Source organism: Grampus griseus (assembly GCF_964374135.1).
Source record: "Grampus griseus genome assembly, chromosome: 11".
In the NCBI taxonomy this organism is placed as follows: domain Eukaryota; kingdom Metazoa; phylum Chordata; class Mammalia; order Artiodactyla; family Delphinidae; genus Grampus; species Grampus griseus.
Window position 1 is genome coordinate 57493895 of NC_139005.1, and position 13665 is coordinate 57507559.

General features: G+C 33.7%; 1 protein-coding gene across 2 annotated transcripts in view; it reads right to left on the reverse strand.

Moving 5' to 3' along the window:
- ZFC3H1 (zinc finger C3H1-type containing) overlaps positions 1-13665 on the reverse strand; it is a 49304-nt gene that overhangs the window by 16664 nt on the left and 18975 nt on the right. For both annotated transcript variants that reach the window (XM_082665172.1, XM_082665171.1), the window contains exons 7-21: positions 11983-12080; positions 10312-10521; positions 9949-10113; positions 8881-9018; positions 8116-8237; positions 7551-7700; positions 5623-5797; positions 5250-5381; positions 4082-4624; positions 3890-3999; positions 2906-3037; positions 2678-2799; positions 1611-1712; positions 1287-1406; positions 197-380 (exon numbers count right to left, since the gene is read on the reverse strand). In XM_082665172.1, coding sequence (XP_082521298.1) covers positions 197-380; positions 1287-1406; positions 1611-1712; positions 2678-2799; positions 2906-3037; positions 3890-3999; positions 4082-4624; positions 5250-5381; positions 5623-5797; positions 7551-7700; positions 8116-8237; positions 8881-9018; positions 9949-10113; positions 10312-10521; positions 11983-12080 — 2503 coding nt within the window. The remainder of the gene's footprint in view (positions 1-196; positions 381-1286; positions 1407-1610; positions 1713-2677; positions 2800-2905; positions 3038-3889; positions 4000-4081; positions 4625-5249; positions 5382-5622; positions 5798-7550; positions 7701-8115; positions 8238-8880; positions 9019-9948; positions 10114-10311; positions 10522-11982; positions 12081-13665) is intronic.

Sequence of the window (13665 nt, forward strand, 5' to 3'; positions counted from 1 at the left end):
AGCCAAGCACATAACTCAAGATCTAATCTTAAACTTTTTCTAATAGCTTTAAAACAATTAAGTGCTTTTGGCTTTGTCAAAAAAACAAAGACTCCATTGATAGTAGCAAGGAAACCTGATTACCAGAGATGAAATAAACTTCAAACATAAAAATATAAATGTGCACCAGTTTACACAAAGATAGAAGGGGACGTACCCCTCATTTTGATTCAAGTACTTGTATGCAAGCTTGAGCCAAAGTTGTACATGAGAAGGATTTTCAAGCACACTTGCTTCTAAATTAGCAATGTCATCAGTCTCATTTGTAAAGTATCTGACATCATCTGGAGTGACAACTGTATCCAAAGCTGGAACATTTATTCGGTTCTCTGGCTGGAAGACTATAAGAAAAAGCACTATTAGCTTCACAATTTCTCTAAATCCACAAACCCAAGAAAAAACGATTGGCCTTATCTTTAAAATAATATAAAAATCTAAAGCTCATAGCTTTAAGGTAGAGCAATCATATAGTTTATTCTCCAAACCAGGACACTTCTAAGAGTAAAAAGGGATGTTAATACAAATTACACCAGGATGACAGGTATAAACTAGGACTCTGCTGGGCAAACCAGAAGTATGATCTCTCTACTCTAAGCGTAAATGACATCGACTGATAATTCACATTCATTAAGTTTTAAGAGAAAGTTATAATAATTTATGAAAATGATTTATTCCATATTCCACTACATCTAAATTAGAGAAAAAGTGTTAATGTAAATAAGTACAGGAGAGCATATTTGCTAATCCACAAATAGTAGGCAATTAAATTATGCAAACTTGAGAATATAATGTAAGATGTACTCGACAATAAGGCACTCATTTATACATTTCTTTGTTCACTCATTTAATTCATTCATTCTGTGAGCCTACTGCATGTCAGAAAACAAAGACTCAAAGATAAAACAAAACAGAACTCCTGCTCTCAAGAAGGACACAGGCCAGGCAGTAGTTCTCAAATGGAAGCAGCACTGCTCCCCTCTCCCCACTCAAGTAATATTTAAAGCTGTCACATTTACTAAAGGGTGATCCATGCATTTACTGGGCAGGGGTCATGAAAACAAAACATCCTGCAATATAAGGCACAGTCTTGCCCAAGGAAGAACTAATTTCCTTAAACGCCAAGCAGCATCACTTTTTTGAAAACAGAAACTTTTAAAAGGCTAGTAGATTACACCAAAAGATTAGCAAAGTGTTAGCAAAGTGTAACACGACAATTTAATGATTCTGGATCTTAAATTACTTCTTACCATACTTAATAGGTCCTGTAGACTGTTCCTCATCACTACTGAAATTATTCTCTGAAACAGGTTTTCTCCAAAACTTTGGCTTCCACTTTCTTTTATCTTTGTAGGTTGTAAATGGAGGTGCTAAAGTAGACAGGAGAAGACTGCTGGTTAACAGAACTAGTCTTTTATAGTTTTGAAGGATACCCAAATAGTACTCAAAAAGAGCTGAATTTATTCTATCATGTTACTCAGACATGGTATATATATATTTCTACATAATGCCAAAAAAATTGTTCTCATAAACTCTAAGGTCCTTTTGTGCGAGAGGAAGATACATATACTCACTATGGCCTTTACTTTCATTGACATTGCTCACAAGGAGAACAGCCATCTGGTCCATTGACATTCGATCTTTGTTTACTCCAAAAAGTTTCTCAACATATTTTTCTGAAATTAGAGCAATGCTATCTTCATAAAAAGTATAAAAAATATGGATTACAGAGATGAGGCTAATTAAAGAGTATGAAGTAAAGAATACTTTAAAAATTAAAGGTACTAGTCAAAAACACCTATGGCCTTCTAAAGGGCAGGGTCTATATTATCTTAACTACTACAGCAAATCCTACCATATCATGCACCCCAATGTGGACTGAAAAAAAGTATTTCCTAAAACAACCTAAGCAAGTGAAAATTGAAGTCCCTAATTAGGAATGACTAAATAGATTCAGTGATGTCACAATCACTCTGAGTTGTGATAATACTGAATTTAACAAACACTAATTCCCCTACTTCGAAAAGACTTGTAGTTTAAGGTTTAATATTTGGCACTCAATCTGGGGAAAAGCTTAACAACATTTATTCACAATGTCTGGCAGTAATCTATGCTTTCTACAGTGTCAAAGTGTATAAAGTCCTTTTTTATTTCATTGTAGAATCTGAAACTATAGTCACCTCAACTTCTAATCCCCCTTTATTTTTGAAAATAGTAAATTAAATAGGGTCTATTTTTAAATCACTGGTAATATTTCTATACTATGTTAACATATTCTTCTAAATAAAGTGAAATATTTAGATAAGCTCCGTCAAAAGAACTGTCTGCAATAATGGAAATGTCTTACATCTGCACTGTCTTACCGGTAAGCACTTACCAATACTGAGCTCAATAGTGCCTACTGAGCACCTGAAATGTGGCTAGTGTGACTGAGGAAGCCAAATTTTTATTTTAATTAACTTAGATTTAAATAGCAACACATGGCTAGTGACTACTGTACTGGACAGAGCAGATCTAGATAAAGTGTCATAGATGAATATATTGAATTATTATGGCTATTTAAAGATGTCAACAACTGAATATAAAACTTTTAAATCGCCTAAATTCAATTTTCACTTGGGAAACAAGAGGTCTTTAAAACCTGCTGCAGCAGCAATTTCTTCATCAGTGCTTGTCTCTGAACAACCAATCAAAGACAGATTATATGACAGAATGTCCTGGAATAGCTGTTTTCGGCTAAGCGTATAGTCTTGTGTATGCTGCCTAAAATAAAATAACAACACAGAAAAGATAATCATGTATATATCAAAGCTACATAACCAAGACTGCCTTTTAAATTATAAAATGTTAACAAATAAAAACTACTCACCACTGACAATCATCATCATTACATGTTCCTGTTAAATCAAAACGGCAGAAACACTGATCTGGTTCGATCATATTACTATATGATACTGAGCTTAGGGGAAGTTTTTCCTTGGTTCGATAGTATGGACTAAATCTAAGAAGAGAGGTAGAGAGGCACATTACGATGCTCCATAAACATTCCTCAGAAATTTTTTCATTTTTTCTTTCTCAATTAAAGTTTCTATACTTTGAGCTTACTATTTATCTAATTACTTAATGCCAAAATTAACTCTAGAAAACAACCAGAATATCAAGTCATAGGGACAAACTACTTTTATACCCAGACATAAAATATCTGAAATAGAAAACAAAGAACAACAATATCCTGTATTCTAAACGTAGTGTTTTCCTACCACATAATAAAGTGGTGTATAACACTGGTATTTCTTCCACACATAACCAGCCAACCAAAAAACTAGAGAAAAAGTCTATACTACCTGGTAGGTGTTGTACGATTTTACGATTAAATCATACCAATTTAATAGTCTCACAGCTTCTAAAGAGTCTTTAAAAAAAAAAGAGACAACCTCCCAAAGTTAATCATTGGAAAGTGTCAAATCAATTTTATGAAAGCTAGCCAATGCATTCCTTAGAATAACAATAAAATTAAAAAGCAAAAATTTTAAATTCTCATAAGACTCCAGTTATTTTTCCTAAAATCCTTAATAGATATAGTAATTCAGAATTCTCCACAATTTCACCAGTAGCCAGAAATTAGGATTTGATAAGAATTAGTAAACCCAAGTGTGAGTTAAATCTTAATTCCTATTTGGTTCAAGTTTGACAACAAGGCACTTAAATTTTTATATTCCCTAAAAGGACAAGTTCATTTCTGAGCAGCCATGATTCAATTTTTTTTCATGGTCATCACACATTCCAGATTAAGATATCATTAAGAACAAGGAGCAATCCTGAACCTCAAGTTTACTGAATCTTTCTTCTATACCTGTAAGACTTAAAAACTAAAAGGGGACTATGGTAGGGTCTAAACGGATATGGCTTCACTTCTGTTGTTTTACTCTGTCCTGTCACGAAATCCACATCCACAGAAATCTCCTGCAAAAGAAAAGAGAAATTTCATAAAATAAAGGCTAGGGTGAATTCTAGATTTTATAAAGAATATGAAATGTTCAGTTACCTGACCATGCAAAACCTTGTCTGTAATGCCTGTGGTAGTTTTTAAAATCAGTTGTTTTAAGCTATCAGCTTTTGAATATAATTTCTGCAATTCACCAATTTTTAACCCTAGAAAAAGTTCTGGTTTTTCTACTGCATTCTTAGTAGGTTTGTTTATACATTCTTTGTTAGGTGTATCAGTGTGCTTAAGGTTAGGTTTAGTAAAAGAATTGGATTCTAAGAAGGATCTTCTTCTTTCTCTGTTTGACCCAGACAAAATCTCATCATCAACATCATTTTCCTCAGTGTCCAGACTTAATTTATCTTGAGTCAGATCGTGAAGTGAGGGTTGAGGCAAAGAAAATTCAGGTTCCTCTTCCACAAGTGGACCAATATTTTGCTGTTCCTTTGCTTTAAGGGCCCTGGCTTCTTTTAGTTTCTGAATTTTCAGGGCATATTCATATTCTAGCTTTTGCAATCGTCTTTTTTCCATAGCAATTAGTTCTGCTGAATGCTTTCTTGGACTTGATATTGGAGAATTGTCCAGTCTCATCATTTTGTTAGGCTGGGGGGAAAAAATGATATCAATATTTTATACTGCTATGACTTTATAAACAATTTTTGGTAAGATAATTGTGCTATCCCTACAATACAATGCCAACATTATAAAACTAAGTCAATAATGAGACTAAAACAGTTTTACAAAAGCCTCCAACAGATTTGCTAGTTAATCTATGAGGTACCAAAAACAAACAAAACAAGTCAAAATAAACAAACAAAAAAAAGTTTCCAAATATGTGGGTGCCATTTAAAAACAAAACTTTAATCTTGGGCTTCGCTGGTGGCGCAGTGGTTGAGAGTCCGCCTGCCGATGCAGGGGACACGGGTTCGTGCCCCGGTCCAGGAAGATCCCACGTGCCGCAGAGCAGCTGGGCCCGTGAGCCATGGCCGCGGGGCCTGCGCGTCCAGAGCCTGTGCTCCGCAACGGGAGAGGCCACAACAGTGAGAGGCCCACATACCGCAAAAAACAAAAACAAAAACAAAAACAAAACAAAACAAAAAAAACCTTTAATCTTATTCTCTTTAAATCTGCAGGGAAAAGCTTGAACTTTTTATGCATCTCTTACCCTCAAAAGAATAATTAAAACCTTCTCCTTTTCAAACATTAAATATTTCTACAAACAACTTACTCCAAGGTGATCTTGTTCCAGTTTACGTTTTCCTATTTCTTTACTAGCCACTGCTTTTGCACGAGCAAGTTCTTCTCCATACTTCAGAGTCAAAGCTTTCTTAACTGTAACACGTTGTTGAACTCTGTGAATCTGAAATATAGGGTAATTCTGAGTATGTAAATCTTAGGAGAGGAAATACCTTCTTAAACATAATTTCTTTATGGTATTCAAATGAAAATTAAAAATATGCTAATATTACATCTCAGTGGAGAACAATGTGTAGGTTACACATTTTGATGGCTTTGGTTTATGGTTTTATTAAAAATTTGGCCCATAAAAACGTGTAGTAAACATGGGACTACAATATTTGAATTTAAGAAAAGAACATTACTTGTTCCTGAAGCTTCTTCAAAAACATTCTGTTGACACTGAGAATTTTCTCTGTTGCCTGAAGCTGCTCTGTAAGTTTTGTAATTTTTGTTTCAGCATTTCGAACAGATTCTTTCTTCTTAGCTTCTTGCTGTACTAGATTCTTTAAAACAGATTCATCTTTCATCAAGAGAATCCTAATTGGGAAATAACAAAAGTCTTATGAACGTTTTTCTAAACTAGTGGACTGACACCATCAGAATAAAAAACTTACGAAGTAATAGCTCATTTTTAAAAATATGTTTATGATACACAGAGGTGAATATTTAGAAGAATAAAATAAGTATTCAGATAGACACTGTTAAATTTTATGAAAGCAAATATGGGTTGGCCGTTTTTTTTTTTTTGGCAGCACCACGCGGCTTGCGGGATCTTAGTTCCCCGACCAGATACTGAACCCAGGCCCTCAGCAATGAAAGTGCAGAGTCCTAACCACTGGACCACCAGAGAATTCCCTGGGTCGGATCTTTAAAAAAACAAAACAAAACATGCGTCTGAGTAATGTGAATTACAGTTGAAAAGCTATTAATAGTAACCTTCAATGTAGCCCTAAATAACTCCTGAAAAATGAGGACTTAAGAGGGCTTCCCTGGTGGCACAGTGGTTAAGAATCCGCCTGCCAATGCAGGGGTCACAGGTTCAAGCTCTGGTCCAGGAAGATCCCAAAGGCCGTGGAGCAACCAAGCCCGTGCACCACAACTACTGAGCCTGCACTATAGAGCCCATGAGCCACAACTACTGAAGCCCATGTGCCGCAACTACTGAAGCCCACGCGCCACAATGAAGAGAAGCCCCGCTCACCGCAACTAAAGAAAGCTCGCATGCAGCAACGAAGACCCAACACCCCCCCCGCAAAAAATTAAAAACATAAAAAAACCTCAAATAAAAAAAGAAAAATGAAGACTTAAGACAGAAAATCACTATGTTTAGTTTCATTTATAACGCTCCTAATAATAAACACACAAATAAACATCTAAAAAACATAATCAAGCACATTTAATTAATTTACAAACCTCTAACTCATTTTATCTAAAGCAAAGCAAAGGAGAGAAAAAGAAATCTAATTTTTAAACAATAGACAGATGTAAAGACTGGAACTGAGAAGTAAAAATCAGGACAAAAAGACAAATTTACAGATTTTCATCTTTTCAACTACTGAACATTATGATAAAAAAAAAAAATGAAGCATCTTTCCCAGAAAGATACCATATTTCAAACAGTCACAACACATGACATCTAGAATGAATCATAAAAACAGAGAATATGTGATAAAGAGAATGGGGAATAGAAAGACAAAGAATTTTTAAAAATCTTTTCATTTGTTATAAAAGTTATTAAAGAAATGGAATCTAAATGAATTTATTTTAATTTCTTTTAAAACATACACAGTACCATTTCTCGATAATTTTGGAGATTTATGGTCACCACAATATTTCATCTATGAGTAACATTTTTCAGATCTCTAATATCAGGGTACATCTTAATGTTACTGCATATCATAGTTTTTGTAATAACACAATATTTGACCATGTGTCTTACTTAACAGACTAAGTAATGACCATTTCCAACAATCAAGTCTACCAATTTTAACAATAAAAATATGCTTCCAATAAAGGTCTTTAAAAAACATGCCAGAGGTTTTAAAGCCATACATAAATCTGAAGGGGAAAACTTTCTTTTGAAGTCTTGATATTTTTATTTAAACATTAATACTATTACTTCACGTAAATGTATAATTCAACAAAATGATAGCCTTCTCTAGGCCTATCAAGTATGAAAGAATTGGTAATCACACAGTATACTTATTACTGACATACACCACAAAAATATATTCCTCTAATATAGGAACACTTAGATACATGCAGTATTTAATCAGATAATGAGACTCACCTATGTTTTTTAAGTTTTGCTTCTGCATCTGTAACCTGCTTAGTAACCATTGCTATCCTGCCAATCCCATCAATTTCTACATCAGAGTTTGCTGGGGATGATGAACTTGTCTTCAGCTGATCTGATTTAATCAAACGCTGTTTCTCACGACTAAAATAATCAATAAAGATTAATAAATTATACCAAAAAATAAACTGAAATTATTTTTTAAGATGTATTCTATTTCATAAAATAAAGTAAAAATATTAACTAAGTGACTAACATATTGACTAATAACAATGATGACCAATATGCATGACCCAAATTGGCATTCAGAGCTGATAGTGTAGTTCTCCTTTGTAACAGCTTTTATCTTTTTCTAAGCTGTTTATACCTCGGTGCATCACTGCCTTCAAGCTTATAGGTGATCATCTGGCTCCCCCTCCTGTGCAAGTTCTAAAAACATTAACTCTTCATCTTGGATAAAAATCATCATCTTCATTTCCCAATGCCAATAAACTGTATACAGATTAAGCACCGAAAATAGTACACACCTTTAAAGCTAATTACATAAAATGCCACTTACTTGGCAATCTCTTCCTTTAACAATCTATATTCAATCTTCTTTTCTTCAGGCAAAGCTTCAGGTGTTCGCATGGGATCATTTTCTTTTTCAGATTTTGGAGGTACTTTCGGTTTTGAAGCTTGCTAGAAAACGTTTGAAGTCAACCAGATCAAAAGCTTTTATAATCCCACACTAAGATCTATATTTTACATTATCCAGTGCACATTTATATATTTAGAAATAAACATCTTCATCATTATTTTCTATTCCGTTTAAAAAAACACAGTGCTGGCCATTAACCACCAAATTAATTGTACAATCCCAGTAAGTAGTCAAGACTTATGGTTTGAAAATAATTGAACTATTTCATATCTAAGCAACTGTTGCAATTAGGAATAGGGATAAAAGTTGTATTTAGGTGATACACTTTGATAAAAACACTATTTTCTGGTAATATAACAAAATTCCAAAACAATAAATTTCCTTAGTACAGAGGACAATTATCCACACAATTTTACTATTTTGAAAAAAGTGACAGTCAACTGGAAACAAAAAAAAAGGAGTTTTTTAATAGTTAAACCTATCTAAATTTATACACACTTCATTATATAAACTCCTAATAATACAAATACTTATTTGTATTATTTATAATTTCCATAATTCTTATTTATATTTCCATAATTCGATATATTAAAAATCTAAACCTCTAAGGTCTAATTTCCAGGAAAAACAAACAAACTTTAATGATTGTCAATAAATCTTTGCATCTTTCATTACTGCACTTACCTCAGCAGTTCGTCTTGCTTCTTTAATCATGGACTCCAATCCACCAAAAACACTATTGGTTGACTTGGATGCCTCTCCATCAGATTCACTATCATCGGAATCATTTAGGGTTACAACCACTGATTTATGCTTTGGAAGCTGCAAAGACAGTATATTTGTTACTCTTGATGACAGAAGTATCTCTATCCTTTTCTTGGCTCTACCACAATTAGCTTCATGACCTTGAACAAGTCACTTTATCTGTACGAATTTAAATTCATAAAAATAATGGGTTTCAAGCAGACAGTCTATGGTTCCTCCTGTTTATATTGTATTAATTGACTTACTTTGTCCCACTCCACAGATACTGGTTATATCCAAAAACATAAAAATACTCTATTGATTATATTCTCAGTCTCTCTAGATACTACTATCATCACTTTCTTCATTAAGTTTTATTTTCTCCAACTTTCTATAAAGAACCATAATGCAATCTAAATTAACCTTTTAAAGCCAAAGAAAAAATTAATAATTCTACATTATTATTAATAAATCTTTTTGGCTTTTGTGCTTATATATGGAGAATAAGTTTACCGAACAGAGGCAAGATTTCAACTTGGCTTTGCTCCATTTATTTTACTTTAAACCCATTAGAAAACAAGGTAGAAATAAATTGTCATTTCAATCTCCTTAATAAACATTGAAAAACATCATAAGTTCTTCCATTATAGTACAGTCATTAATTGAAAAATTATGAGCCAATATGGGAGAAATAAAAAATATATATAATTTGCTAAAACTGACTAGACAGAAAATCTAAATGGACCAAGTTATATGGAACAAAAACTGAGGAAATGGCAAAAAATACCTCTCTGAGGAAAATAATGCTTCCCAAAAAATATTATCATGAACTCTACCAGTTTACAAGTGAAGAAGCTGCTCCCATTTCACTATTAATAAATAAAAAATAATACATATATGTTTGTATATAATAAACTAGGAGTTAGGGAATAGGACAGCAAAACTGCAGACAAATTTCTCACAAGCTGTTTAAATAACAATAAGACTAATTATTTTGTTTGTTTTTACCGAGATCACAGTTCGTGGAAGACGAGGTCCTCTGTGAAACTTTGGGTTCTGTATCCTAGGCTGAGATACTGTATTAATACTGACTATCGACAGATTGCTTCTTGGCACAGGCTGTGAATTGTTCAGAACTGGAGGTGAAGGTGGGTCACTATTACTGGATGTTTCCTAAAGAAGAAAGAGACAGATATGAAGCAATTTTAAATGAAAAGAATTTCTGTCCCTTTAAAGGTCTTGAGCAAAGTACTATCAGACTTATCCCCACTTTACTGAAAAGCCCAATGAATCCCAAACTAGCAGAGAAAAGTAGGGCTACCTAAAACTAAGCTCAATAGCACCACCTAGAGGTTCAGGTACCTAAATTACCTCTGGCTTGAAAGCTCTTTTATTCGCTAGAGATTTAAGTAGCTCTTCTCGGAGCAGCATTTCTTCCTCTTCTTCCTCATCTGCAAAAGGTGGTTTTGGAGGCTGTTCTGGATCTTCAGGTGGAAGAGGTGGTAAAGGTGGTAGAGGAGGTAGAGGTTCAAGAGAAACACACAAGCCTTCCACATAAGGCTGGCTCAAAGGTGGTATTGACTAGTTGTTTTTAAAAAAGAAGAAATAATAATTACTATGCAAATTTTACCCATTCCAAGTGTTTATCATTAGAGTAACATTAAATTAGAAAAAGGTATACAGGTTATTACTTTACTGTAAGCATAAGTGAACTAAGAATACTGGAAATCTCAAAACTAACCAAATCCAATATTCAGCCATGAAAAAGTATAATTTTTACAAAAAATCAACAATATTTGAAACATTTAATTTATAAACTTAAAAATAGAGAAATCAAACTTTACAGTGTCTATCTGCCTAGATGACTACCTGAAAACAAACAGATAACAAAAAATCAGATACAACACTTAGGTAAAAATCAAAACTTAGGAACCAAAGGGATTCTGGGTGGGCGTAGTCTACAGTATCTCAAGAATTAATTGTAAAGAAGAGTCACCACTACCCTCATAAAATCCTTGTGAAATGGCTTCTTCGAGATTATCTATAAAGACAATTTTACCCAAATCCTTGAATTTGCACATATTTTTGCTTCAAAGACTTTCCAGTATTTCCCTTGGCATATAAAACAATTCAAGGAAGAAAGAAAAAATAAAAATGTTTCTCTCTCACTCTCTGCTCTAATATTCCCCTCATCTTCAACTTCCTAGGAGGACACCAGATATCTACCTAGGAACTGTGAAATGGTAAGGTCCCCACTAACCTATTAAGAGAGATCCAGTGTGACCTCTAGGTTCTCTCATCTGAAATAACTTCAGAAATTTTACTTTGTGATCCCCCACTTCCTTTTTTCTTCTTTCTTTTTTTTTTTTTAACAGGGGACTGGCAGTTCTTTCAAAAGGTAGGGAAAAGAAATTAACTTGCATAGACAATGCTTTTCTTTTATTGAATTTTCAAATTAAAAGTAACTATTTAATCAAAAGAGGAGAAAGGAAAAAAGTTTCTAGAAGCACCTTAATGCACTTAAATCCCAATTCCCCCTAAAAAAATCCAAAACAATAGATAATTCTTACTCTGCTTCGGAATACATTTTCTGAGGAACAAAGAGGAACAAAGAGAAGAAAGAAGGAAACATACTAAGTACTGAAAGAAAGTCAACATGAGATTAAAAATTAGCTATGACCGCCTGGAGGGGTGGGAGGGAGGGAGACGCAAGAGGGAAGAGATATGGGAACATATGTCTATGTATAACTGATTCACTTTGTTATAAAGCAGAAACTAACACACCATTGTAAAGCAATTATACCCCAATAAAGATGTTAAAAAAAAAAATTAGCTACGAAAAAAATCTACCAAATGGATAGTCTGCCAATAACTAATCAACTGTTTATTCCATAGATTTCATAGCTATTAATTCTGATAAGCAATTTTGATTTTACGCTCTCTTCAAACCTAACAATTAATTACAGGCCAGCTTTTCAAAACAAATTAGAAAAGACATAAGGCTACAAAATTTTCGTAGAAATCATATCAATTCTCACTTACAGAAACCTGAGGTGGTGGAGGCAAAGAAACAGATGGTGCCGGAGAAAAATACCCCAATGAACATTCAGAGAAGAATGGTGGTTGCACTGGTGAAGGAGCTGTAAAAAAAATTTTTGTAAGAGTTTAATAATAGATGTATTTCAATAGGAATAAATTAAATTTATGGTATTTTTGAAGAAATAAAATTGCATCTAAGTAGAGTACAAGTGAGATTTTATTAATCTCCAATAAAATATTTGACTTCCATGAGACCACCTCCTTATTGTCCTTATATCATTACAAAATCAGCCATCCACTTACGCTGATATTTAGTCCCTCAAAACTCTCTACTTTGCTCTACTTTTCACCTAGTGGTGGTAACAGGGAATAGAGCAGAAAAGGCTAGAAACACACTTTTTTTTTTTTGGAAATAAACATACTTTTTAAGAAATAGTAAAACAAAAAATTCCCCTGAATCTGCCAAAGTGTCCTAACCAAAGGAAAACAGTGATGTGGTGACTCCATTCCTCCCTTCATGTGGAGAAAAGTGAAGAAATGGACTATTTAAATTGGATAGAAAGCAAACAGGACTAGGAATGAAAAGAATTACCCACTGTATTTAATTATTAAAGTTTACACTTTTTCACATTTTAATAATTCTGGGGAATTCCCTGGTGGTCCAGCGGCTAAGACTCCCAATGCAGGGGGCCCAGGTTTGGTCCCTGGTGAGGGAACTAGATCCCACATGCCACAACTAAGAGTTTGCATGCTGCAACAAGAAGATCCCACATGCTGCAACTAAGACCCTGACGCAGCCAAATAAATAAATAAATAAACATTAATAATTCTGAAATAGTTACTGATGCATCTCAGTTAAATTGTTAGCATTTCTTCCTTGGCAGCAGCTAAAAGTATTGATAATTGCACTTTTTACTGTCAGTGGTTTCTTTAGACTCACTGAAATCTGGCAGATTCAAAGACTACTCTTGCTACTCAATAACCATACAACCTTAGGGAAAACTAAAATTTCTTCTTTGTCCCCGTTGTCTCTCAAGTCAATATGGATATTAACCACATGCCTTATATGGGGCTGACCTGTGGCCCAAATGATGCCATTTGACTATACACTGACCTTTAGAACACTTTACTTCTTAAAAACATAAATATTTGTAATGAATACGGCAAAAAGTTAAAATTTACAAAACTGAGTAGAGTACATTCTCTGTATAATAATTTTTTACAAAATTCTTTTAAGAGGGTAGATCATAAAATTATTTTATAGAAAGAGTAATAATAATATTGTCAATACTTGGGAACTACAATGAATCATCTCCAAGAACCTGGAAATATGAAAATTAAAGATTGACCAAAGAGAATTAAACTATGAAATCAAAATACAAGATTATTAAATATGAACCGAAACATAGTAACCTGAAAATGAGCACTTTTATTAACATTACCAAATCATACAGATTTTGCCTTCTCTCTAGGCACACTAAAGTAGAATTCTAGTTTAATTTGGTCTCACAATATGACCACTGGAAGAAAAACACTGATCATGTGGCCTTGCAGGTAAGTATTCTAGTTCCTAGAACACCAACTGCATTTGGTTGTCTGCCTCAGTCTTATGTGTGTTAATTAGTAAAAGAACAGGTCTCTCACAGCTGATCACCACTGAATATCAACTAAAGCGAGCCTCTAGCA